Source organism: Furipterus horrens, unplaced genomic scaffold (genome assembly GCF_987537825.1).
Source record: "Furipterus horrens unplaced genomic scaffold, mFurHor1.1.pri manual_scaffold_1, whole genome shotgun sequence".
Taxonomy (NCBI): Eukaryota; Metazoa; Chordata; class Mammalia; order Chiroptera; family Furipteridae; genus Furipterus; species Furipterus horrens.
In genome coordinates this window covers 211,666,104-211,690,165 of record NW_028327171.1, presented here as the reverse complement: position 1 = coordinate 211,690,165, position 24,062 = coordinate 211,666,104, and the positions used below count along the sequence as shown (strand labels likewise).

The window sequence follows — 24,062 nt, the reverse complement described above, 5'->3', positions numbered from 1 at the left end:
ATTCATGTAATTACCTTTTTCTGTGCTCTTCATTCCCTGTGTGGATCCTTATTTTCATCTTTTCTTTTGGCCTGACTCACTTCCTTTAATATATCTTATAGGAAAGGTCTACTGGTCATGAATTGTTTGAAGTTTCATATGTCTGGAAAAATCTTTAAAGTTAAGAAAAAGATTTTATTTATTTATTTTTAGAGAGAGGGGAAGGGAGGGAGAAAGAGAGAGAGAGAAACATCATTTGCCTCTCACACACTCCCCAACTGGGAACCTGGCCTGCAACCCATGCATGTGCCCTGACTGGGAATCAAACCTATGACTCTTTGGTTCACAGACTGGCACTCAATCCACTGAGCCACACCAGCCAGTGCTGGAAAAATCTTTATTTCACCCCTATTCTATATCTAGAATTCTGGCTATAGAATTCTAGGTTCAGATTAAAAATTATTATTATTTTTCTATTGAAAAGTGTTCTACTGTCTTCTCACTTGCAATTTTGGTCAATGATCAATCAGCTGTCATCTTCATCTTTGTTCCTTTTATTATATTCAATATTATCGAATTTGATTATGATATGCCTTGGTGTATTTTTCTTTATATTTCTTGTGCTTGGGACTTGTTGATATTCTTGTTAATGGGGGTTTACAATTTTCTCAGATTTGGGAAAATTCTAACCATTATTTCCTCAAATATTTTTTTCTCCCTACTTCTCCTTTGAAATTCTAGTTATACATACATGTGGATATTTAAAGTTGTTCCTTAGCTCATTGATAATTTTTTCCCACTTTTCTCTGTTTCATTTTGTAGTTTTTATTGTTATTGTTATCAAGTTTGCCATTCTTTTTGCTGTAATGAAATGTGTTATTAATCATACCCAATGTGCTTTTCACATCTGACAGTGTACTTTTTATCTTCCCAAATTATACTTGGATCCTTTTATATCTTAAATATCTCAATTTAAATTTTGGAATATATGAAATACAGTTTTAATACCATTGCCTGGAAATAACATCTGTGTCATCCCTGGGTAGGTTTTGATTAATTTATTCATCTCTTTATTTTATGGGTTCTATTTTTCTGCTTATTTGTATGTGTGGGGATTTTTGATCAGATGTGAGATATTTTGACTTGTATCTTATGGTTTGCTGGATATCTTTGTATGCCTATCAGTATTCTTCACCTTTTTTGTGCGGAATTCAGTGAAATCATTTGAAAGCGCTTTGATCCTTTTAGATCTTTTTTTTTTTTTAAAGAATTGCAGGTGGAACCAGAGTCACAGTTACTCTAGTGCTAATTATTGCTCACCACAGAGAGAAGACTTTTCTTAAGTACTCAGTGCCCTACGACTCAGGAGATATTCCAGTCTGGCTGGCGGGACCAGGAATATCCCTGGCTCTGTGGGAACCAGCACTCCTCCCTCTAATCGTTTCACTGGTTAGTTTCCTTTCATGCACACTCGGATTAATACTCAGCTGAATGTTTAAGGAGCCCCTCTGCAGATTTCCCGAGGTCTCTCTCTACGTGGGTTCCTTTTCTTTTTGGTCTCCCCAGGCTGGCATCACCGTCTCCTCGGCTCTGGGACGCGGCTGGGGCCTTTCCGTGTTCCCCCTCCCCGCGCTGCGGGCTGCAAGCTCTCTCACGGTTGTAATCTGGACAACGGGCAGCTTCCCCCATTTGCCTCATCTTTCAGAGATACCCAGTGTCTCACAGACTGTTGTTTCCTGATTTTTGCCCAGTTTATTTGGTGGTTATGTCCGTGTCAATTTGGCCCCTGTCACTCCATCACAATGGAAAGTGGAAGTCAAAAAGATTGAAATTTAGCAGTTTAATTACATGCCGTGGAATAAGATGTACCACCAAGGTCCTGTGGGAATACCTTACACAGAGAAGATGAGATTCCTGAGTCCTGGCCCATGTTAGTTGTGTGGAATGACATACAGACATGTTGGCCTACTTCTGTTATCACTTCTCGCTGTTACTCATTCCCTCACCCTCTTTTAGTTGAGTTTTCGTGACTTAAATATAGGTGTGAATTTGGGTGCTGAGTGTACAATGCAGTGTGCAGACGATGGGTTAAGAGAGATGTCCATTTGAAACTTGTATGGTTTTATTAACCAATGTCACCCCAATAAATTCAATCAATCAATCAATCAATCAAGGTGTGGTAATTCAGCAGTACATTACTTTTTTTTTTGAGTGGGTGACATTCTTTTAAGTATATTTTATTGCTTATGTTGTTACAGTTGTCCTAATTTTTCTTCCCCTTGCTCCCCTCTGCTCAGGACCCCCTTTCCCTCCAGAAATCCCGCGCCCCTTAGTTCATGTCCATGGGTCGTGCATATAAGCTCTTCGGCTTCACGCTTTCCTATGTTGTTCTTAATTTCCATCAGGGTTGTGGTTCAAAGGCCTATGAGGGTCAAACAAAAGGTGTATCGGGGTGAAGGTGGCATCGCATGAAATTACTATAAAAATAGTCACTTGTATTTACTATAGAAAAGAGCACTGCAGTTGGGGAAAGAGGGACCTGGCGAATTTCAGAGGAAAATATCTACACGAATAAGGGCAACTGCAGGACCAGCTGGAGCTAATTGTTGCCATGACAGCATGCAGGTTGCGTTTGCAGATCTTCTGACCTATGAAGAGAAGTGGAAATGCAAATTGTAATCAAATATACCCCAATATTTAAATACTCTTCAAATTTAAGCCCTGTGCAAATCAAATAAAACATTTACCAGGCGAAGGTACCTTTGAGCTGAGGGCTTGTAATCTGTGTTTTATTATAGTTTCACTGTTAACATATAGAAAAATTGTTTAGAAGATGGCAGGAACAAATTAAACTAGGAATATAGCAAGTGTGTATATATTTCAGATAAGTAACAAAAATAAATGACCTCTCTGTCTCTCTGTCTCTCTGTCTCTCTCTGTCTGTCTGTCTCTCTCTCTCTCTCTCTCTCTCTCTCTCTCTCTCCCTCCCCCTTCCTCTCTCCCTCCCTCCCCTGAGGGAGCCTTTCACAGTCTTGGGAGCTTTCTGCATACTCTGTGGGCAGGCAGTTATTTTGTGCCCCTCCCACAGAATCTTTTGAGGAAATCTGTGCTATTTAAAAAGAAACGCTTCCTTAATGAAAACTGTGAGAATAAGTATGGGTGTGGGATCATGAGTATTTTCATTTAGTTTAATAATAGCTATTCACTTTAATAGATACAGACAGTCTTTTAAACTTATAAGTGTCTGGATATAGGCTTTTAAAATTAAGCTGCAACTAGAATAATCAGCAGCCATAAAGCAAATGCCAAATTAGTGTAGGTTTTTCTTTTCTTGGAATTCTAGGTCACCATAAGCTACATTAAAAATTAATCCTTCAAATCAAAAAGTGCAATTTTGTATATGCCTGCTAGATTTGGGGAGACTATTCAACCCTGTTTTACTTTTAGAAAGGGCAAAAACAAAGAAAACCCTTTGCATGAAAACCTACTGAAACAAAAGGTGAATTTAGTTAAGTAAAATGAACCAAGACAAGCCCTTTGTATGGAAAATCCAATAGAGGTGGCTTGGGTGTGCCTGGCTGAGGTGAGGTCTCAGGTCTCAGCATTCCCAGGGTGGGGCAGACTGTGAGCCAGGTTGATGGAGACTCAGATATGGTGCCTGCAGGCCAGGGTGGGTGGAGAGGGTGGGCTCATCAGAGGAACAATGGCTCTGGCCAAAAGCTGCCAGCTCTGCCCTCACGCTGAAGCCGGACAATTCACTTCCTCCCCATCTGTCCCTGGTACCTGTCAAGCTGCTGCTCCAGCAGTGGAGCTCAGAGGCCACCAGCAAGTATCTCCCTCTGCGGGCCCTTTAAGAGGAACGCAAGGGTCCGGAAGCTTCTGTCTCACTCAGCCACCATCCCCGATGGTTTTTACAACCCAGAGTTCCAGGAACTTCTCTTCCTGGCACTGGAGCCTTTGGTTGGGACCCCTCACACCTCAGTGGGGAACCTCCTGATGTTTAATAGCCACACGTGGGTGTGGGACCAACCTGGTCCTTGTCTTCCACGCCTGCTCCCAGTCTCGATGTGGCTTCTTCTGTATCCTTGGTAACAGGCCTTGTGTGCAGCTAGACTTCAGGCAGTTCTTAATGGTTGTTCTATAGTTTTGTTGTCATTTTGATGTGGTCGTGAGAGGAGGTGAGCACAGGGCAGGGGCACAACTGCCATCTTGACTGGAAGTCCCTCTTGTATTCACTCTTGCTGTTTACTTAACAGAAAAATATTTTTCTGACTTATTTTTTTTTTTGCAATGTTGTGTGTGTGTGTGAAAATGCTAGAATAACTATTTAAAAGCAAAAATCTAAGAATTACATTCAAAATGGTAAGTGAAAGATCTTACTAAAGATCACAGAAGAGTGTTGCAATTGTTTCTGTTCACACGTGTGGGGCATGAATATACTTTTTTAAAGAGTGAGTGCTATCCAATGTTAGGAAATCATCCCGGAGTGAATGCTTACCCCACACTGTAGCAAAATGAAGTGAGATCGTGAACAAATGTTGAAGCCCTTCTGATTTTTGTACACCTGTACCCCGTGGCAGTTGCATGGGGTCCCGAAGTTTTCCATTAACTTGATTCATCCACCTGTGCCTTGTGGCTCTCTGAAGGAGAGTATTTGCAGTATCCTTGAAGTTTGATTATGGCGTTACTGACTCCATAATTTGCAAGTTAAAACTGACCATTGTAGCCAGCCTTCAAAATGCAAGATGAACTAGGGCTTGAAACCCTAATGCCTTGCCTTTAATTTGAGTGAGCATTGGGGTCCAGTTAGCTTAGAAAAAGAGGAAGCAGCATTTACCTTCCAAAGATGCTTTATATTTTGGATACAGAATCAGTACAAGGGCGGGACCTGCCCGATCTGAATTGATAAAATATGTAAATCTTGGCCTGCTGAACCGTCAGAAATTCATGTCTGAATAGGAAAGGATGCGCCAACTGTAAAATTATACAGGGCCCGGAGATTACCCCGTCCGCATAATGGAGCACAATTGAGAGGCTGTATTTTAAGATCACACATAAAGCACCAAATGCAGAAAGCCGAGCTTTGTTTAATTTGTCAGGGGGCAGGGCCCCAATTTTCCACAACACTATTCACTTCCCTTCTTTAACAATGAATAACACATCTTCTTTATGAAACACTCAGCCTCTTCCGTTGGGGAACAGTAGCTTTCCCGAGCTCCTCTATTAGGTTCCTCTTTTATGGCCTTTTTTTGTTCGTTCATGCAAAGGACAAGTGATATTATTTTTGATGCAACATAACACAGCGTTTTCAAGTTGACGGATGAGTAAACTGAGGCCCAGGAAGACAGGGGCATGCAGTTCTGAAAGAGCTGGTTACAGATAGCTCTGGGTCTTTGTTACCCTGCAGGAGCGCTTGCCACCCAAATTGGATGACATGGTGGGGGTACCATGTGGCCTTAGCTCAGAGGGATTTATCACAGGTACGGATAACCTGGGGACTCTAATGCCTTCTTTAGATTATTATTTGCTGTTTTATCAGTAAGGCTCAGTCTGCTCAAATAACTAAATGCAAGATTCACTTTAAAAAATATATAATGTAGCTTTTTATTTCTGCAGTTTAACATTTATGAATTCTTTGTAAAATTTTCATCAGTGGCTCCATTTTATTTTCACAGTTGACTTTTTATTAAAAAGTTAATTGGTATTGGTGAGCCTCCTTTAGCTGTAAGAGTTGGACAACTAATTCAAGGTCGCTTAAAGCGTTAAAGGGGCTATATTTGTTTGTATCCTCAGTAAGACCATGGGGGCATCTACGTCAGCGGCAACTGAATCCGGGGGCTCGGTGACGTCAAGCCCGTGACGCTTCACTTTGCAGCTCTCCTTGTGTCTGTGTGGCCCCGTTCTCAGGCTGACCTTGGCAGACAGGAAGGGCAGCAGCAGCTCCAGACTCACAGCGTGCCAGTCTAGCACGCTTTTATATATGTCTGTCTTTCAGAAGAGTGTGTTCCGCCAGCGTGACTTGCCTCTGAATCAATGCCTTTGGCAGGGGAGAGGGGGACTCCAATGGTCAGCCTGGGCCACATAGTCTTTCCCGATGTCAGGGGACAGGGATGTGACCAAAAACCCAGGGAAAGAGGCAGAAGAATGTTCTCATCAGAAATAGCTATAGCCATCATACGTCTACCATCCAGAAATCTGCAAGAGCAACCACAGAGTTAAAATTACATAAAAATGTTAATTTTCTTTTAAAAGAGGTATTATTGTAGACTCAATGCCTCGTTAAATAATTCATATTTTACTGCCCTCTTTCCCTCTGTCCTTTCACAGTGGGCAAAAGGACAAAACGATTTCAGAGAAAAAAAATGGAGTCATTATCTCTATCTCACTTTTAAATATTCTCCCCTCTCTCTTTAGCTTTTCTAACAAACTTGTCACACAAATTTGCAGTTGCCATTTGGTTTCACAGCCTCCACCTGCTGTGAGAAAGCCTTTTACGCAGAGACGGACTCTCTATTTCTGATCCAGCTGTGCCCACACAGTGTCTGGCTGAAAGGAGGTGCTCAGTGAGGGCGTGTGGAACAAACTGGCAAACCGGCGCACGGGTCGCACCTGCCTGGCTGGCGGTGCCAAGGCTTTGAAGAGTTAGGGAGCTGAGTTTTCACAACTCACTTTGTTGAAGTTGGAATTTGAGCTCGGTCATCTTCCCACCCCCAATTTAGGGTTTCAAATATTTTTAAAAGACTTTTTAAAATTTATTTTTAGACAGAGGGGAAGGAAGGTAGAAAGAGAGGGAGAGAGCCATCAATCGGTTGCCCCTCGTGTGCACCCCCAACAGGGGGACCTGGCCCATAACCCAGGCATGTGCCCTGACTGGGAATCAAACCCGCGACCCCTTGGTTTACAGGACAATGCCCTACCCACTGAGCTACACCAGTCAGGGCTAAAATGTTTATTTCTTTGAACTCACTCCCAAGCCCAGTCAACAAGGGGTCCATATGTGTGCCAGTCTGGAACTTTCCATATCTCTGTGCGCTGAGTGACGGTCCCACAATAGGGACAGGAAGATAGTCTCCGACTTTCTGAGCAGTGTGGTTGTCCAGTCCTTCGAGAACAGGGTCACTGCTAGTGCCATCTCCAGGAACTTCCTGTGTAGAAGTCAAGCTGAGCTGAGCTGTGGTTTCATGGCTTCTCATAGAACGGCAGACAGGGCACAGTGTTCCCAGCAGCTTGTCGCCTCCTCTTCTGAGTCACTCTCCCCTTTATCTTCATCAGCAAAAATTGGGCTCTCGCTCTCAGTGACCCATGTTTCTCCTCCCAGACCTCTTTGCAACCCTGAGCCCCACTCCCTCTGTTGCACTGGAATCAATTAAGAACAAAGACAGAAACTTCCAGATTAATATGAAAACTTGTATTACATGTTTAAAAAATACAAATCAGGCCTGGCTCGTGTGGTTCAGTGGATTGAATGCTGGCCTATGAACTGAAAGGTTGTTGGTTCAATTCCCAGTCAGGGCACATGCCTGGGTTGTGGGCCACGTCCCTAGTTGGGGGCGTGTGAGAGGCTACCGACTGATCGATGTATCTCTCACACATTGATGTTTCTCTCCCTCTCTTTCTCCCTCCCTTCCCTTCTCTCGAAAAGTAAATATATAAAATCTTAAAAAAAATACAAATCAATACTCACTGGGAAACATAAAGGCAAGTCTCTCTCCTATTTAAAAATGTATCAGGGCTGGCACCCTAAAAGATGGCTGTATCAGTCAGGGTTAAAGCAGAGACACAGAACTAGTGGGAGATATCTGTTGAGATTTATGAAAGGAATTGGCTTATGCAGTTTGTAAGAGCTGGTTAGGCGAGTGTCTGATCTTTAGGAGATGCTGTCAGGAAGAGTGGGCTGAACTCTTGGACATGGAACAAAGCTTCTCTCCAAGGGTAGAATTTCTTCTTCATGGAAGCCTCAGTTTACCTGTGAAGGTCGTTCAGTGGATTGAATCAAGCCCACCCACATTATCCAGGCTAACCTCCCTTATTTCAGTTCAACTGATTATGGACTTGAATCATATCTGCAAAATATCTTCACAGCAACACCGGGATTAATGTTGGAATAACTGAGCATGGTAATCCAGCTAAGTTGATACAGAAAACCGATCATCTGAGTGGCCGGTTGTGGTCCTAGTATGTTCTGTGTGGATTTATAAACCGCCGCAAGCCCTTGGGATACTTCATTGAATAAAAACGGTTTCTGATCCTCTGGCATTCGTAGTCCAGTGGAAGATAATAGGTCATAAAATAAACAAAATACATAAACTTATAGCAGTGACAGAATAATAAATTGGAAAGGAATAGACCATGATGAGTATATGTAGGTACGTAATTTGTGGAGCTCAGCGCAAAATGAGAATTTAGTGTCTTCTGTGCAAACAGTAGAGAGAAAATGCCATTAAAGGCAATAAAACCAAAAGCTTTTTCTGTCTTTTATGAATCTCTGAAATAGGCATGGTGTATTTTTTCTACCTAATGGTCTTCTAAGTAAAGAAAAACTTAAAGTGATTGCCATGGATTTACCATTCGTTATTACATCGCAAAATCCCCACTTTAAGTACAAACGTAAGAGCTGAATTATTGAGATGACACCCTTTCCATTTCCTAGTTCATACCTATCCACATATTTTGTTCTTACCAGAACAGTGGGACTACTCCGCAAAACGGACTCTCCTGTTTCTGTTTCGCTTCTAAGATGCGGATATTCTCCCAACACGGCCTTTGGTTTACTGGTTAGCGGGGAGGGGCGGGACGGAGGAGGAGCTGTGGTTGCCCTGCCTGTCCCTGTCCTGTGTTATCACTTCCAGCATAAGTGGTTGCCTCATACAGGAAAGTCAAACAGGTAAAAGGGGATGATAGGGTTCTTGATCATTCTTACATCACAGCTGACTTCTTTCTGCATTTGAAGCGGTGCGCACTGAATCACAGACTTAATATGCTCACCCGGCACTCCCTTTGCACCTTGCTGAATTTTCTACATTGGGGGGATGCACACATCGTGCGTATCCCTTCTACTCATGGGCCTCCACTGTTCCGTCAGACTTAGCTTACAAAACACGGGTTCAGCGAGAAGGTGACCAAGGAGTCCTTCTCTGAATTTCTCTCTGAAAGAGTCATGGTGGGTTTTAAACCGAGAGCATTAGAGGAAGCATGGGGTCCTCCTGAGCATGGGAACCTGTGTGATTGCACAGGTTACATGCCCATGAAGTGTGTGTGTGTATGTTCATGTATGTGTTTGTGCGTGTATGCATGCTTTTTTAGATAATGTTGATAAGGAAGGACTGTCTCATATGGTGACATTTGATCAGAGTCCCCAAGAAGGTGAAGAAGTGAGGCTTGCAGAGACCTAGGGCAAGAGTAGCATGTTCAGAGGTTCCAAGACACGGGTGTCTGGCTTGTTCTCAGAAAGTAAGGAGGCCGCTGCGATGGATCTAAGCGGGTGAGAAGGTGAGGAGTGGAAGATGAGGCCAGAGAGGTAGCGGGCCCATCCCTGAGTCATGCCTAGGCTCAAAGGCCAAGGTGAGGGCTTGGAATTTCTCCATGAGAAGAGGGAAGACTTGGGAGAGTTTTAGCAGGTGGATGACACGTCATGATTAGATTTTAGAAGGATCCCGTTGGCTACACGTGGCAATCCTCTGCACAAGGGCAAGGTGGGAAGTGGTGGAACCAGTTTGGAAGCTGTTAGACCAAACAGCGATGGAGCCCGGACTGGGTGTGGAGATAGCAGTGATGAAATATGCTTGGATTCCGCATATAGTTCAGAACCAGTGCCAACGGGTGTTGCATGTAGACGGGATATTTACCTCATTGGGAAACAGAGCATTTCCCAATGTTCTAAAGCCAAGGCATGGCAGAGCTGAGGGGGGCAGAGAGCAGGAGTCTTGTGTTCTCTTTCACCATTTTTTCCTCTGCTCCATTATCTCTCAACTTTCCCCCAAATTGTTCTTTAGCATCCTCTTTGGAACATCCTCACTTTTTTAGTTAAATTCAGTAGTGATTCCATCTCTGGGATTTTATCTGTATAGACCACCTGGGGAGACTGTCTCAGAACAAGGTCGCGGGTGACTCTGCCCATGTTCTCATGATGTCTGCAGGGTGGGTGGCTGTCTCCTGCATGTGCACTGTCAGTTTTTTTCCCTCTATTTCATTCATTTGCCCTCGGCCTCCTCGATTAAGGCAGAGGTAATGAAACAAAGATTTTGCTACTGGGTTTTAGGTGCAGTCGCGCCACATACGATCCCAAATGACTTGACTAACAGTGTTGGCTTGTTTTTCTTCTGCTTTTCAGCACTTTCAGACCATGCTGAAGTCTAAATTGAATGTCCTAACACTGAAAAAGGAGCCTCTCCCAGCTGTCATCTTCCATGAGCCCGAGGCCATCGAGCTGTGCACCACCACACCCCTGATGAAGAACAGGACTCACAGTGGCTGCAAGGTATGTGGCACGGGGCCAGCAGGGACCCTCTTGTGGGACAGATGAAAGGACATGTAGCCTTAACACACTGGTTTCACAATGGTAACATTTTTAAAGAATGAAAATGTTAAACCACGAACAAAATAAGTTCATTGAGTGATGATAGTGTGAGTTCAGAGCCTGCTTTGTTTTTCTGAATGACACAGCACTCTTCATAATGTGGGGGTGACATTAAAGACGCGAGTTTAAGGATGTGTGAAAAGTATAGTGTCCTCTCCATACTTCTGTAGCCCTGTGGAACTTAACAAGAAAGTTCTGTCCATAGTGACAACTCCCCCGTTGTATTTACCGTCGGAATAATACATATCTTACCAAGTAAAAACCAAGTTTCTCAATAGTCATACCCTGTGAGTCCTTTGGGGGTAATTTTGTATTTTTGTTTTTCTTTGGCTCTCAAAATGTATACTAATATTCCTGCCTTAGGATCCATTAAGGATCCCCTTACAGCCTGGCTGGTTTGGCTCAGTGGATTGAGCGTCGGCCTGCGAGCTAACTGTCGCTGGTTCGATCTTCCAGTCAGGGCACATCAGAGAAGGAAAACTCTGACTCCAAAAAAAAACCTCTGCTGCCTTTGCGGCATATCTCTTCAGAGGAAAGGCTAAGGGAGTAAACCCCGACAGAAAATCCGGAGCCGGAGTCCCTAAGGCGGTTTGACATTGTAGTCAACACCGGCAACTCCTGCAGCGCACCTGAAGCCAAGCTGTATTGACTCCGTCTTTCCCTTGGACCCTTCAGCTGCGAAGAGAGGGGGGGTCTGCTGCATGGGCAACAGCAGACCCTCCATATCACCCTGCCCAGGCTCTGTAGCTTCAGCCTCACTGGAGAGGACACTCCAGCGTCATCGCAAGATGTCGATTCAACACGGGAGGAGACAGATACCGTATCACTCCCGAGTTGGACTGCACAGCCATTCTCGGCGGTGCAGATAGACTCTTAAGAAGCTACACCATCGTCTCTCGAGACGGACGGCTGCTGACGAGGATCCATTAAAAGCATTTCTTGGTTTATGTAAACTGTAATGCCAACATAGAAAGAAAGCTGGAAAGGAAATGTGTAACTTTGGGATCCTTTGGGCTTCTTTCATACAATATTCTTTTTTACATGAGTTGGTAAGTATAGAAGTCATTTTAGAGGTAACAAAGAAAATATTTTACACACATTTTATCACCAGACATTTGTTTTGAGTTTCGAGGAGTGGGAAATGCTTGTTGGCCAATGGATTTCTTTTATAACGTTGGAGATACACTCCTTCCTTTACAGCCTTCCAGGTTGGGGAAGCAAAGATCCGTTGAACTTCCTTGTTGGGGTGTTCCATCCCCTCCCAGGTCCTTGCATAGCTGTGGTCAGGTTGGAGCCCAGGGCAATCCTGAGTGATGGTGAGGTGCACAGAACCTCACACGCGTCCATTCATTCCACAAACGCACACTGGCTGCTCCCTGGCTGCTCAACATGGGTGGGTGGGTGGGGGGCAGTGTGAGCAGGACAGGCAGCGGCATTATGGGCTTGGCTGCTGGTTGGAAGGGGTGGGGAGAAAATATAGGAAAACAAACATCAGCTGGTGAGAACGCCGGTCTGTGAAGAGCTTGTGGAAGAATCCTTTAGGCAGAAGGGACAGGATGTGCTGATTCTCCAAGGTGGAAATGACCTTGTGTGTTTCACAGTGGAAAGCAAGGGGCCAACGTAGCTGGGGAGCTGAGAACATTGTGATGAGTGGACTAGTCGTTTGGGGGTTCGAGTATAAAAGAGTCTGGTTGTCATGGCAGAAGTTTTTGTTCTAATTACCGTGAGGAGCCATTCAGAGGGATTTAGGCAAGCAAGTTATGGGAGTCCATTTAAAAAGGCGATGTTATTTTTATGAAATTTTATTTTTCAATTACAGTTTTCATTCCAAAATTTTTTTGTATTAATTTCAGGTGGATGGCCTAGTGGTTAGAGAATCATATGCTTTACAAAGTGAGCCCCTGATATTTCCAGTACCCATTTGGTGTTATACATAGTTATGACAACTTTATTGTAATATTATGCTGTACTTTACCGCCCCATGGCTATTTTGTAATTACTAGTCTCTACTTCTCAGTTTCTTCACCTTTTTCACTTAATCCCCCAAAGCCCCTGCCCTGCGTCAACCAGCAGTCTGTTCCCTGTATTTATGAGTTTGTTTCCATTCTGTTTGATCATTTATTATGTTCTTTAGATTCCACATATAAGCGAAATCATGTGGTATTTGTCCTTCTCTGGCTTATTTCATTGAGCATAAGACTCTCTAGGTCCATCCATGCTGTTACAAATGGTAAGATTTCATTCTCTTTTACGGCTCGGGGATATCCCATTGTACATGGATGTACCAGCATGTTCTTGTCATGTGCTGTTGATGGGAATGCAGATTGGCGCAGCTATTATGGAAACCAGTATGGAGGGTCCTCAATAAATTAAACATGGAACTGCCTTATGATCCGGTGATGCCACTTCTGAGTAAAAAAGTGATTTCAGTTGGTAACTGTGCTAAGGGGAACTTCCAGCATCCTGCGAGCAGTCACCAATGTCCCCATTTCAGCTGGAAAGAGTGGATCCACAGACCTGGCCTCGGGCCACATCGGAGTCAGTACTTTTGGTGAATTGATGATATAAAGGAATGATAAAAATACTCAGTACATTTAAAAGCGATATGAGATCAAACTGGGTTTTATGTCCTTCACAGATTCCCTAAAGTCATTTTGAATTCTGTTCCAGTTGAGGAAAAAGTAGTCCCTCGAAAGCAGGATGAAGTCAGGAGGGACAAGTCTAAGGAGAAGGGCTGACTTTGAAAGAATCTGCAGCGTATGTTTAAGTGGGAGGGAAGAAATGCAATTACAGAGTAGAAAGATTTAACAATCCAATCCAGATATGAAAGAAGTGTGTGTCTGTTTACATATATGAGTATATACATACATGCATTCTCTATGAGAGAGGGAGGGAGGAAGGGAAGGAGAGAGAGAGAGAGAGAGAGAGAGAGAGAGAGAGAGAGAGAGAGAGAGAGAGAAGGGAGAGAGAGAGAGAGGACAAGAAATAAATTTGGTAGGAAGATATGCACTATCATTGTTCTGCAAAGGTATCTAGGATTCAAGATTCACGATGTGATTGTATCGTCTGTGTACTGCTTCTGGACATGCTTGTTTCCTTTACTTCTAAAAGGACATTGAAAACAAAGGGGGTACAGAAGGCCAGCCCCAGAGAGCGAGGGGTGCCCTGGCATCCTCTGAGGAGCTAGTGGACAAGGGGAAACCCACAATGATTTCAGCTGGACCCAGGGGAGAACTTTGCCTTCAGGGTGAAAAACACATCCCGCCAGGCTAAAAAAAATTCCGCACGCTCCATCCCTAGAAATCTTGAAGAGGACGCTGCAGGCAGAGATTGCTGTGATCCTGGAGTCGGGGACGTGGGTCAGCACCTCCTGAGCTGCTTTCCAGCTTTAGGATTTTATTCGAAGGGAGGAAACCTCCAACGGCTCATTCTTCAAGTTGTATGCTATAATGCACTTTATACATTTAAATTTTAACTGTAAGCATACTGGAGTTACAGCTTTTAATTCTCAAGGATAATGTTTTATTTGTGTCCAGAGCCATTCTTTTGTTAAAAAACCAACACACACAAGAAGGTTAGATTTTGAACCTTGATTATTCCTGTTTAAAATCTCCAGACCTCCCCACCCCCATTAGTTTTTTTCCAATCATCCCTTGGAACAAAGTGCAATGTTTCCTCTCTGATTCTTGCGAATAACTTAGCTCACCAAATGCCAGCTGCAGAAGGAGCTCTCTCTGGGGGCTCTCGCCTGCCAGGAATAATGAGCGCGGTGTAGCCCGGGCCAGCTGCAGGGCCAGCACGCAGGACTGGGACCTGTGTCGTTGTCACACAGCGCTGGTTCTTCCTGCCCAACAGTTGCGTTTGCATACATTTAGGTTTGCGGACAGGAGAGAGGCAGGAGGAAGCAAAGGAAAGGGGAGCTGAAAATGGATTACGGCCCTGGCTCCTCTCAGCTTCCCCATTCCCCTCTCATCGGTATTCTCTGCGCGTCCCGAGGGGGTTGCCCTGCCAGGCTATTCATGTTGCGGGCAGCTGGGCCTTTGTGTGTTCGTCTCTATTGCCGCCACTTTTCTGTCTCCGCGGCGGAGCTCTTTGACGGTACAACCCGCCGCACACCATGGGGACGCTCCCGCCAGAAGCCTCGCTGGAGTCCTTGGCAGCATCAGACGCTGTCTCTGATTTTGCAGCGACGACAAGGGCTTGTCATTCCTGTCTTCTCTTGCTCAGCACAGTGCAATCCTAGGTGGCTTCAGCTTCTTAGCAAGCATTTATTTAATTCATAGCCATTGAAAACCTGCTGCATCCGTGGAACTGGGGAGAAAGGAATCAAGTGTAGGTGTTGTGGGTAATGCAACTTAGAGTGAGTAGAACCAACAGGGTGAGTGTGTCCCCCCCACCGCCCCGCCAAGTCACCAGGGCTTCTGAGATTCCTGGACCTTCTTCCCTAGGTAGTTTGGTTCAGGCACTCAGCTTCGTGGCAGGGAGCAAGAGCCTGCACTTAAAAACCGACCGTGTAATTTGCGTGAAGTGCCACCTGGACCCTGCTTTGAGCTTGGGCACCTGACCCACAGGGTGGTGCGTGATAAAAGCAAGGGAAGTGACATAAATGAGTACCCGCCCTGCTAGGTGGGGGCCGGGGAGGGCAAGGGTGTGTGGGGGCTAGCTGGCACTTACAGAGTTAGGATGGGTCAGCCACACAGCTGACCGGGGCGCTGACCTCACCTGAGATGACGCTCTGGCTCCCAGACCTCGTGCCCTCCTGAGTCAGGCACAGGGCATGGCACCCTTCATCGCCCCTCAAAGGGCCTGCTGTCCTCTTCCCATTTGTAAGGGCAGAAAAAGATCGAGGAACCTAGTTTCTGAGAAGGGCTTCCTGATCCTTAAACCATCACAATTTTTATATTACTCTGTCTGAGATTCTTTGCCATCAGGAGTGATCACAGTAGTCCCTTTGCTCTCAGAGAGGGTGTGGTTGATTTACAGTTTCGTGGGACGGAGACGAGAAGTTTCTGAGCTGAAGGATTGCCAGGTGAGCCCAAATGCTACCATTTCAGGTGCGCGCCAAATGGCCAGTTTGGAAGTGGATCCCAGAATGCCCACTTATAATAAGAGCTCCTGATTTTAATTTAGATACATTAAGAAGTAGCATCACGGGTATCTGCTTTCTACACTTACCTCTTGTGTTTATTTGATCAGCTATGCATTTAATTTGAAATAAAGTTATCTTTTCTCATTTTAGCCAAAGGCTTCATTTTTCTTTATTTTTTTGTCCTCATTAAAAAAAGGGAGAAACAGTAATTATATCATGTTGTCATCTCTCAAAGGCATCTTTGCCGCCCTGTCTTCGTGTAGGTCACTTTGGTCATTGCATGAACCCAGTTATACACACATTTTCCCTGCACAAAGATAAATTTCTGATTTTGATTTCAAGATGGAATACATACTATATCGTTATATAATAATATGTAAAGGAAGATTCGGGTGCATGGTCTATTGGTTATTTTTTTCTAAATTCAGAGCGAATGTTACTTAATTTCATTTATTTTCTCTTCCTTCTTTCTCAGACTCCCTTGTAGATATTAAAGCACATCATTTCTGCTTGCCTCCCAAATCTAGGAAGGTGAAAGTTGATATGAGCTAATATCTGTTGTTTTAAGAGACAAGCTTTTATTTCTCTGCAAGTTTTGTTTTTTATCAATTTATACATTTTTTGACTTTCTCCCTCTCTTCTTCTTTTATTCCGAATTTCCTTTTTTCATTTTTTCCTTCACCCTCAGGATGTCTCAGGTATTGATAGGGACACAAAGGTTTGCATGCTTTGGGGTGGAAATAACAAAAAACCTAACTTGAATGGACTTAAATCATTGAAATGTATTTGCTTTCAAATCTGCAAATCCAACAGGAAGGACGCGGGAAAGAGGTGCCAGAGAGACTCTAAAAAAAGATGGACTTCGTGACCTGGAGGGAGACAGGCTCACCCTGCAGGGAGCGCAGTGGCAGTGAGGGACAATGCAGTGTCCTCAGATTGCTGGGCAAAGGGCACCCTTTCCCCCATCGTTGCAGCCCAGCCCACCTGCCTGCACCTTAGGGAGTGCGCTATTGCCTGGGTGAGATGTGCCTCGGTCTGAGGACAGGCTTCTCTCTCCAGAGTCCCCGGGCAGCCAGTCCTGAGTGAACCGCGGTGCCACCCTGAGGGCGTGGGGGGTACCCTCAATCACTGGAGAAATCCTGAGCCCCTGTTTTCAGGCTTTGCATTCTGGGCTTCTAATCTGACAACCCATTATCCAAGGTTAGGACAAAGCAAGGGCAGTATGATGTAAGATGAGGTAATGAGTTCACGCTTGCAAAACTTGAGATGTCTGTTGGACCCCAAGGGGACAGCACCCAAAGGGTACCTTGCTGTGTGCGTTTGGGGCTTCATAGGTGTCCAGAATGGGCCGTGAGAAGGGGAACAAGTCAGAAGGGCGCGCGCGCACACACACACACTCTCTCTCTCTCTCTCTCTCTCTCTCTCTCTCTCTCTCTCTCTTACGTGTACAAATGTGCACCCACCAGAGAGAGAAAGAAGAATCATTGGAAAAGGAGCATTATGAAAACCAGAAGTTCCTCCTCCCCAGCAGGTGGGGAAACTGTCCTCTGCCTGTTCTCCCTCTTCATCCTGCTCACGGTGCTCACTCTCTGGACCACCCTGTTCTAGTCTCAAAGGCTAGCTGAGCAGAAAACAAGGATTGAACTCCAGGGACAACCAAAGCCTTCAGTTTTATTGTTTTAGGATTGGACTTTGTGTGTGTAGGTATGTGTTTGAGTTACAGACTACCTATGCCACTGCTGCAATACCTAGCGTGGGAGCGTCTTTTATTTGTGGCTGTAATGTACGCTTGTTGGCCGTGAGACCCAGTTTATGACTTTGAGTTCTAGGCTTTGCTCTTCCCGTTGAGCGCGGTGCAGGCTTCAGCAAAGTTGTTTATCCTTCGTCGGCTCACTTTTGTTCTTTGATGACTAAACATCTTTTCATACGGTAAGTGTCTTTATTTCATCTGACAAAACTTTTTAGAATGTGGATTATTATTCTGCGTGAATGCTTGTTGAGTAGGAGTGCCCGCTTCTTTCCAGGGTTTGCTCTTTCCCATGATGGATGGATGGAATAGAGCTGTTTTTCCCATTGAGGAATCATCTGGGGATCCCTGACACCTCCAAACTATTTATTTCTTAGTGCCCGCACAGTGTGAAGGCGGTGGCTGAAAACGGTCATCTTACTCCAGGGAACCAGATTTGGCATCGTAGCGCAAGTTTTGGACTAACGTCAAAGACTCTATCTTCCTGTATCTCCAAATTTGTGATGTCACCGTCTACTTTAGCCTACTTCTTGCCTTTAAAAAACTCTTGGGAGATCAGCAAAGATTTATTAGTGAAAAATGGGAAAACATTCCAAATGGCTAAAAGGGATCTAATATTTTTGCTCCACCATCCTACGGAAACCGTGCAGTCATTACAAAATCTGCTGTAGAAATTATAACAACATGGAAAGTGTTCATATTAAATGCATAAAAGGCAGGTTGAAAATGTTATTGGGACCCTATTTTTGTAAAATAAAATAGAAGTAAAATATATGCAAACATTCATAAGAGAAAGCTCACACTAAAATATGAACAGAAACGATGTATAGATAGTAGCGTTATGCGTAAAACTTTTGATTTTCTTATTTTTTGCATTGTCTAAATTTTTATCACTGGACAAACACTACTTTGGCAATTAGTTTTTAAAAAGTAATTATTAAAGGAAAACATTTCCTTTGGAGAGAAGTTTGCGTGGAAAGATATCTGTAAGGAACCCCATTCTAAATGGAGCATTTTAGGAAACATTTTGTTTGGCTGGAGTACATGTTCAAGAACTAAAAATTGTGGCCTTTATATGTCTAAAAATTTCTTAATTCTACCCTCATTTTTTGAAAGTTTGATCTTGTACAGAAGTATAGACTGAAAGTAATTTCGACTTAAAATTGGGAAGGCAATTCCCATTGATGTCTCTGTCTCTCGTGTCGTGGTGCGACTTTTTCCTGAATTCATCCCCTTGAGACATGATAGGTTTTTTCAGTTCGAAGACTCTTATTTCTTGGTGTTTTAGGAAACCTTAAGTAAAATTCCCACATTCCCCCCAATTTTGGAACCATTTGAGAAATAAGAAATGTGATGCAGATAGATTAAAGATACCAGTTTTATAAAACTTGCTTTGGAGGATGTGGCTTAGATGTGTAGACTCACTGGATTTTCTAAAGTTTTCAAGTTTTTGTTGAAGTCTCTAGTATGTTACTGTCTTCTCTTCCATTCATTTTGTTCTTTTGTGGGGTAAGGTCAACCTACCATCTTTACCCAGAAATCCTCTCTGAATGATTAAACCCTCTCTAAATTGCTCCTTGTAGCTGTTTGAACTTCTGTTGTTTTAAATCTTTATCTAAGATGGAAACAGTGATCCTTAACTTCAAGTCTACAGAGGTATTTATAATATACTCTAAATTTTTCACAAGAGCATAACTGTATAAATAAAATAGTCTTGTTATTCAAATACGGCTCTCTTCAGTTTGAATGGAAAGGTCAAGGAACTATAGTCAAAATGGTAGTACATGAGGTATGGATATTAAAGTGGCAATAAATAACCCACATCATAAAAAGGTCATAAACATATTTCTTAAATATGAATAGCTATTTTTATTACATCTCTGAGTATTTCAACTCCTGACAACCCAGCGAGTAAATGATCAAAAGCACTGTGACAACAGGTGCAGATGTGTGCCTTGGTGTGCTGACTGTTCATTTCTTTATTTTTATTGAAAATATTATACATTCATTTCTTGGCAAGAAAAATGATGTCTGGACTTCTGTGTGTACTGCGTTCTCTAAATGAGACATTAGTCAGATTGGCGTTTATGAGTCACCAACCATCTTCATAAGCCAAATCCAGGAATTATAAAATAATTTACTCAGGAAGTAATGGGGATAAATGAGGTTTATTATCCTATGAAACAGGAAAGCTACCTTGTGAGCTAGAGATCCTACTGAAATTAATCCCCTTCTCCCTGCCACATTGAAGGATTAATTCCTTCCCTTTAAAACTTGTCTCTGGGACACTTTGGAGCAGTGCTAGAACTCTCCTGTGTCGTCATCTAGCTATGCCTATAATATTTGTTAGGGCAGGAAAGGTTCTGTCCGTTGCTACAAGGACGTTTTACTGGTGGGAAGGTGCCGACAGGTGTTTTACTTTCCTCATCAGAGCACTCCCCAGTGTGTGCGGAGCCCATCATGCTCGTGTTGAGAAGCCCCGTCTCTGTTTTGCCTTCCTCTTCTCGTCCCGAAGTTTCTCTGAAATCCTTTCCCTCCTTGGCTCTTCCTTGCAGTCCCATCTGATAAGAGTCTCGGCCTCTCAGGGCGGGGGAGGCCACCGAGACTTTGGGGCCTCCAGTTAAATCTGTAAGACAGACACCTCTTTATCTTGATGATAAAATGGAGTCCTTCCTATAGCAAAAACCGGGTTTGCTCACCAGGGTCTTGATTTCATTTCTCCTTCTTAACAAGGGTCACCTCTCAGAAAAGAAGAAAGAGCAGGGAAGGTGATAACTCATCCTCTCATTTGTACACTGCAGTTGTTCTGAGAAAAAGAGCCAAAGAAGGGAATTTAGAGACCCGCTAGGGCGAGAAGAAATTAGTTTATTTCTTCATGGTCACTAAAATTCCCTACTAGTGACTTTATACTTCTTTTTCTTTTTTAAATTACACATCCTTTTAAACAAGATAAACATACATTATTGATAACTCTAACCTTATTAATATAAAGATTAAGCCCATTTGCTAGATACTAATCTATATAAATATTTTAAGTATATAAAATGGAAATGTTAGAAGAATGAGCTAAACCTGAAATAAATGATATTGTATGTATATATTGATAATTGTGATGGCTTCATATTATCATTAGTGTAGACAAGGCTCTTTTATTATGGTGGATGTAAAGCCAAATTTCAAGTGGCTTTGATAATTTCTGTATCATTTAGCTGATCCTCTGAGGTCCAATTGGATCCTTTGTTTTCACCCCAGAATGAAGTAGAAGAGAGTACGTGCCAGGAGAGGTATCAGCTCCCCCATTTCCTTGTTGTTTATTTGTGTGACATTCTTTTTATTTTCTGAAATCTGTCATTTATTTGCAAGAGTCTCATCTGGGTTTTGTTGAAACCAGATTATTTAACCCATAAATCCAGAGACAGGCAAACAGGAATGATAATGCTCTGAGCAGTCATGTGAGCCAGGTGCCCCGCCCACATCTTTCCACCATAGAACTCCCACCCTTGGGAGACTTCATGGGTCCTATGGTCTGGCTGGATATTAAGCATAAGTGATGCTGAATTTATCTGTTTGAAGATAAATAGAAATTCTAGTTCTTAATGAGGGATTCTCTTGCATACCTTGTGGGTGTACACAGTAGATTGGAGACGAAGGAGCTAGAGAACTGTGATAAAGACATTGAGGCTGCTTCTTGGCTTTGCAGAAGAGTGTGCCAAGATCATTCATTGATGTGTGTTGTTGCTTCAAGAGGAGGACGTGATGGGCTGGTGTCAGGTATTTACACCTAGACCAAATTTCTCTCTTGGACTCTAGAAGGTGGGCAAGAGAACCTTGGCCTCTTAGGCTGAGTGATGTTCTTAACAGACTGATGGAAGGTCAGAGTTATCATTTGCCTTTCTTCATTTTTGGACCCATTCTTCAGTGACATTACTCCTTCTTACTAGATCATGAGAGAGAGAAGGAAAGAAATCATCATCCTTTGTGTGGATGTTAAAGGCATCAAAACGAAATGCAACTCATCTAGCTTTGGCCAAGCACTAAGATTTATTAACAACTAGAAGCCAGTTATTATAGCCAAAATGGTTCCTTTGCAAGGGCAACCTCCACCTTTGTAGGCCAAGATTTCTTTGCAGAAAGTGCAAGAGACTTTCTCAATGCTGGGATGTTTAGATTTAGGCATTTTGTGTTTCATTATTTTCTTATTTTTAAAAATTCATGTTCAGTAGGTCATAACATCCGTTCTTGGAGGAGAAAGATCCTAAGATCAGCACTATTTGAAATATGGAAAATTCCAGTCTAGGGAAGGAGGAGAATGTTATTTTCATTTTATTTGCCAGATGAATAGATTCTTCACTTCGCTCATTAATCCATAGTGCTTTGTCTTTAGGCTTCAACATTTGACTCATTAACTAATGATTAAGCTGTCCCTGAGAAGGAGGAGGTGTTTGGGACACTATCCTTTTTTCTTTCTTTGAAGTGTGGCTAAAGATAGGCTAAGTGCCTTGACAATGGTGTTGAAGCAAGATTAAGAATACATATATTCTTTGTCTTAGGTAGCATGATTCTTCCAACTTTGTTCTTCTTTCTCAAGATCGCTGTTGCTCTTTGGGGCCATAAGACCATACAATCCTAACAGCCTGGTACTGACATGAAAACAGACATGTGGATCAATGGAGCAGAGTAGAGGGCCCAGAAATAAACCCAGGCCTTTACAGTCAATTAATACTTAACAGAGGACACAAGCACATACGATGGGCTAAAGACAGTTTGTTCAATAAATGGTGTTGGGGATATTGGACAAATATGTACAGAAAAATGAAACTAGACTGCCTTCTTATGCCACACACAAGAATAAATTCAAAATGGATCAAAGCCTTAAATGTTAGATCTGAAACCATAAAAATCCTAGAAGAAAACATAAGCAGTAAAATCTTGAACATTGCTTGTAGCAATGTTTTTTTCTGATATATCTCCTCAGACAAGGAAAACAAAAGAAAAAATAAACAAATGGGACTACATAGAACTAGAAAGGGTTTGCACAGCAAAGGAAACCATCAACAAAATAAAAAGACAACCCACAGAGTGGGAGAACATATTTGTCAAGACATCCGACGAGGGGCTAATATCCAAAATTTATAAAGAACTTATGAAACTCAACACCTAAAAAACCCAAACAATCCAATTAAAAAATTGGCAAAAGATCTGAATAGACACTTCTCCCAAGAGAACATACAGATGGCCGATAGACATTTGAAAAGATGCTCAATATCACAAATCATCAAAGAAATGCAAATTAAAGCCACAATGAGATGTCAGCTCACACGTGTCAGAATGGCTACCACCAATAAATCAACAAACAACAAGTGTGTATTAGGATGTGGATAAAGGGGAACCCTTTTCCACTGTTGGTGGGAATGCAGACTGCTGCAGCCACCGTGGAAAGCAGTGTGGTGTTACCTCAAAAAATTAAAAGTGGAACTGCCTTATGATCCAGCAGTTCCGCTTCTGGGAATTTATCTGAAGAAACCTGAAACATTAATTCAAAAGAATATAAGTACCCTTATGTTCATTGCAGCATTAGTTACAATCACTAAGATATGGCAGCAGCCCAAGTATCCATCAGTAGATGAGTGGATAAAACAACTATGGGACATTTGCACAGTGGAATACTACGCGGCCATAAAAAAGAAACTTTTACCCTTTGTAACAACATGGATAGGCCTTCCCGTTTTTCCCCTTTATCTCTTTTTTCTCCACTTCCTCTCCTACCGAACAAGAGCATGAAGCTCCTCTGCTTAGATAGGCTTAGCTCACCTGCCCCGCCCAATAGGATCATTTTGGCCCAGGTGTGAAATATGCTACCCTGGGCACAGGGCAGAGCTGCCTGGACTCCCAGAGGGAAACGAGATCTGTTGGGACTATGGAAGGGGGAACGGACACTCCAGAGCAACAAGGGAATGCCCACAGCAAGTGGCATCTTTGTTTTCCTGAGGAAGAGATTCTCTACCTCATCATATACTGTGAAAAGACTATGTAGAACGTTAGAGTGCGGCTGCAGGGTGTCTTGCTTCCTCTCCGGTTTTGGTTCATTGATTATCCAATAGTCAAATGGGTTTAGCGAACGCAGAGATGATATGCAGGGGACTTTCCAAGAGGCTCTTGGCACCCATTCTCAAGGGCAGGGATTTCTGTTGGGTTTCTGGTGATGGAGAGATGCAGGAGAAAAGCTGCATGAGAAATCCTGAGAAATTTGCAACAACAGGGATGGAGCTGGAGGACATTATGGTAAGTGAAGTCAGCTAGACAGCATAAGACAAATATTGCATGATCTCATTTATAAGTGGAATCTAAAATAGTCAAAATCATTAAAGCAGAGAGTGCAGTGGCGGGTGCAGGGTGGGAGAAGTGAGGAAAAATTGCTCGGGGGTACTAAGTTCCATTTATGCAGGAATAAGTTCTGGGGATCTGTCGCACAGCATGGCGACCGTCTGTAACGGTCTTGTATTGATACTTGGAATTTGCTACAAAGGAAGATCTTAAGAGTTCCCAGTACACACACAAAATATAACCTATGTGAGGTGATGGGTATGCCGATTTGCATCCTTGTGGCGATCATTTCACATTATATGCATATATCAAAGCATCAAGTGGTATACCTTAAACATATGCAATTT

The 24,062-nt window shown here is 43.0% G+C and overlaps 1 protein-coding gene across 1 annotated transcript in view; it reads left to right on the top strand.

Moving 5' to 3' along the window:
• The window catches only part of PID1 (phosphotyrosine interaction domain containing 1), a 206,139-nt gene that overhangs the window by 88,373 nt on the left and 93,704 nt on the right, over positions 1-24,062 (top strand). The window contains exon 2 of the mRNA XM_090269241.1: positions 10,310-10,456. Coding sequence (XP_090125367.1) covers positions 10,310-10,456 — 147 coding nt within the window. The remainder of the gene's footprint in view (positions 1-10,309; positions 10,457-24,062) is intronic.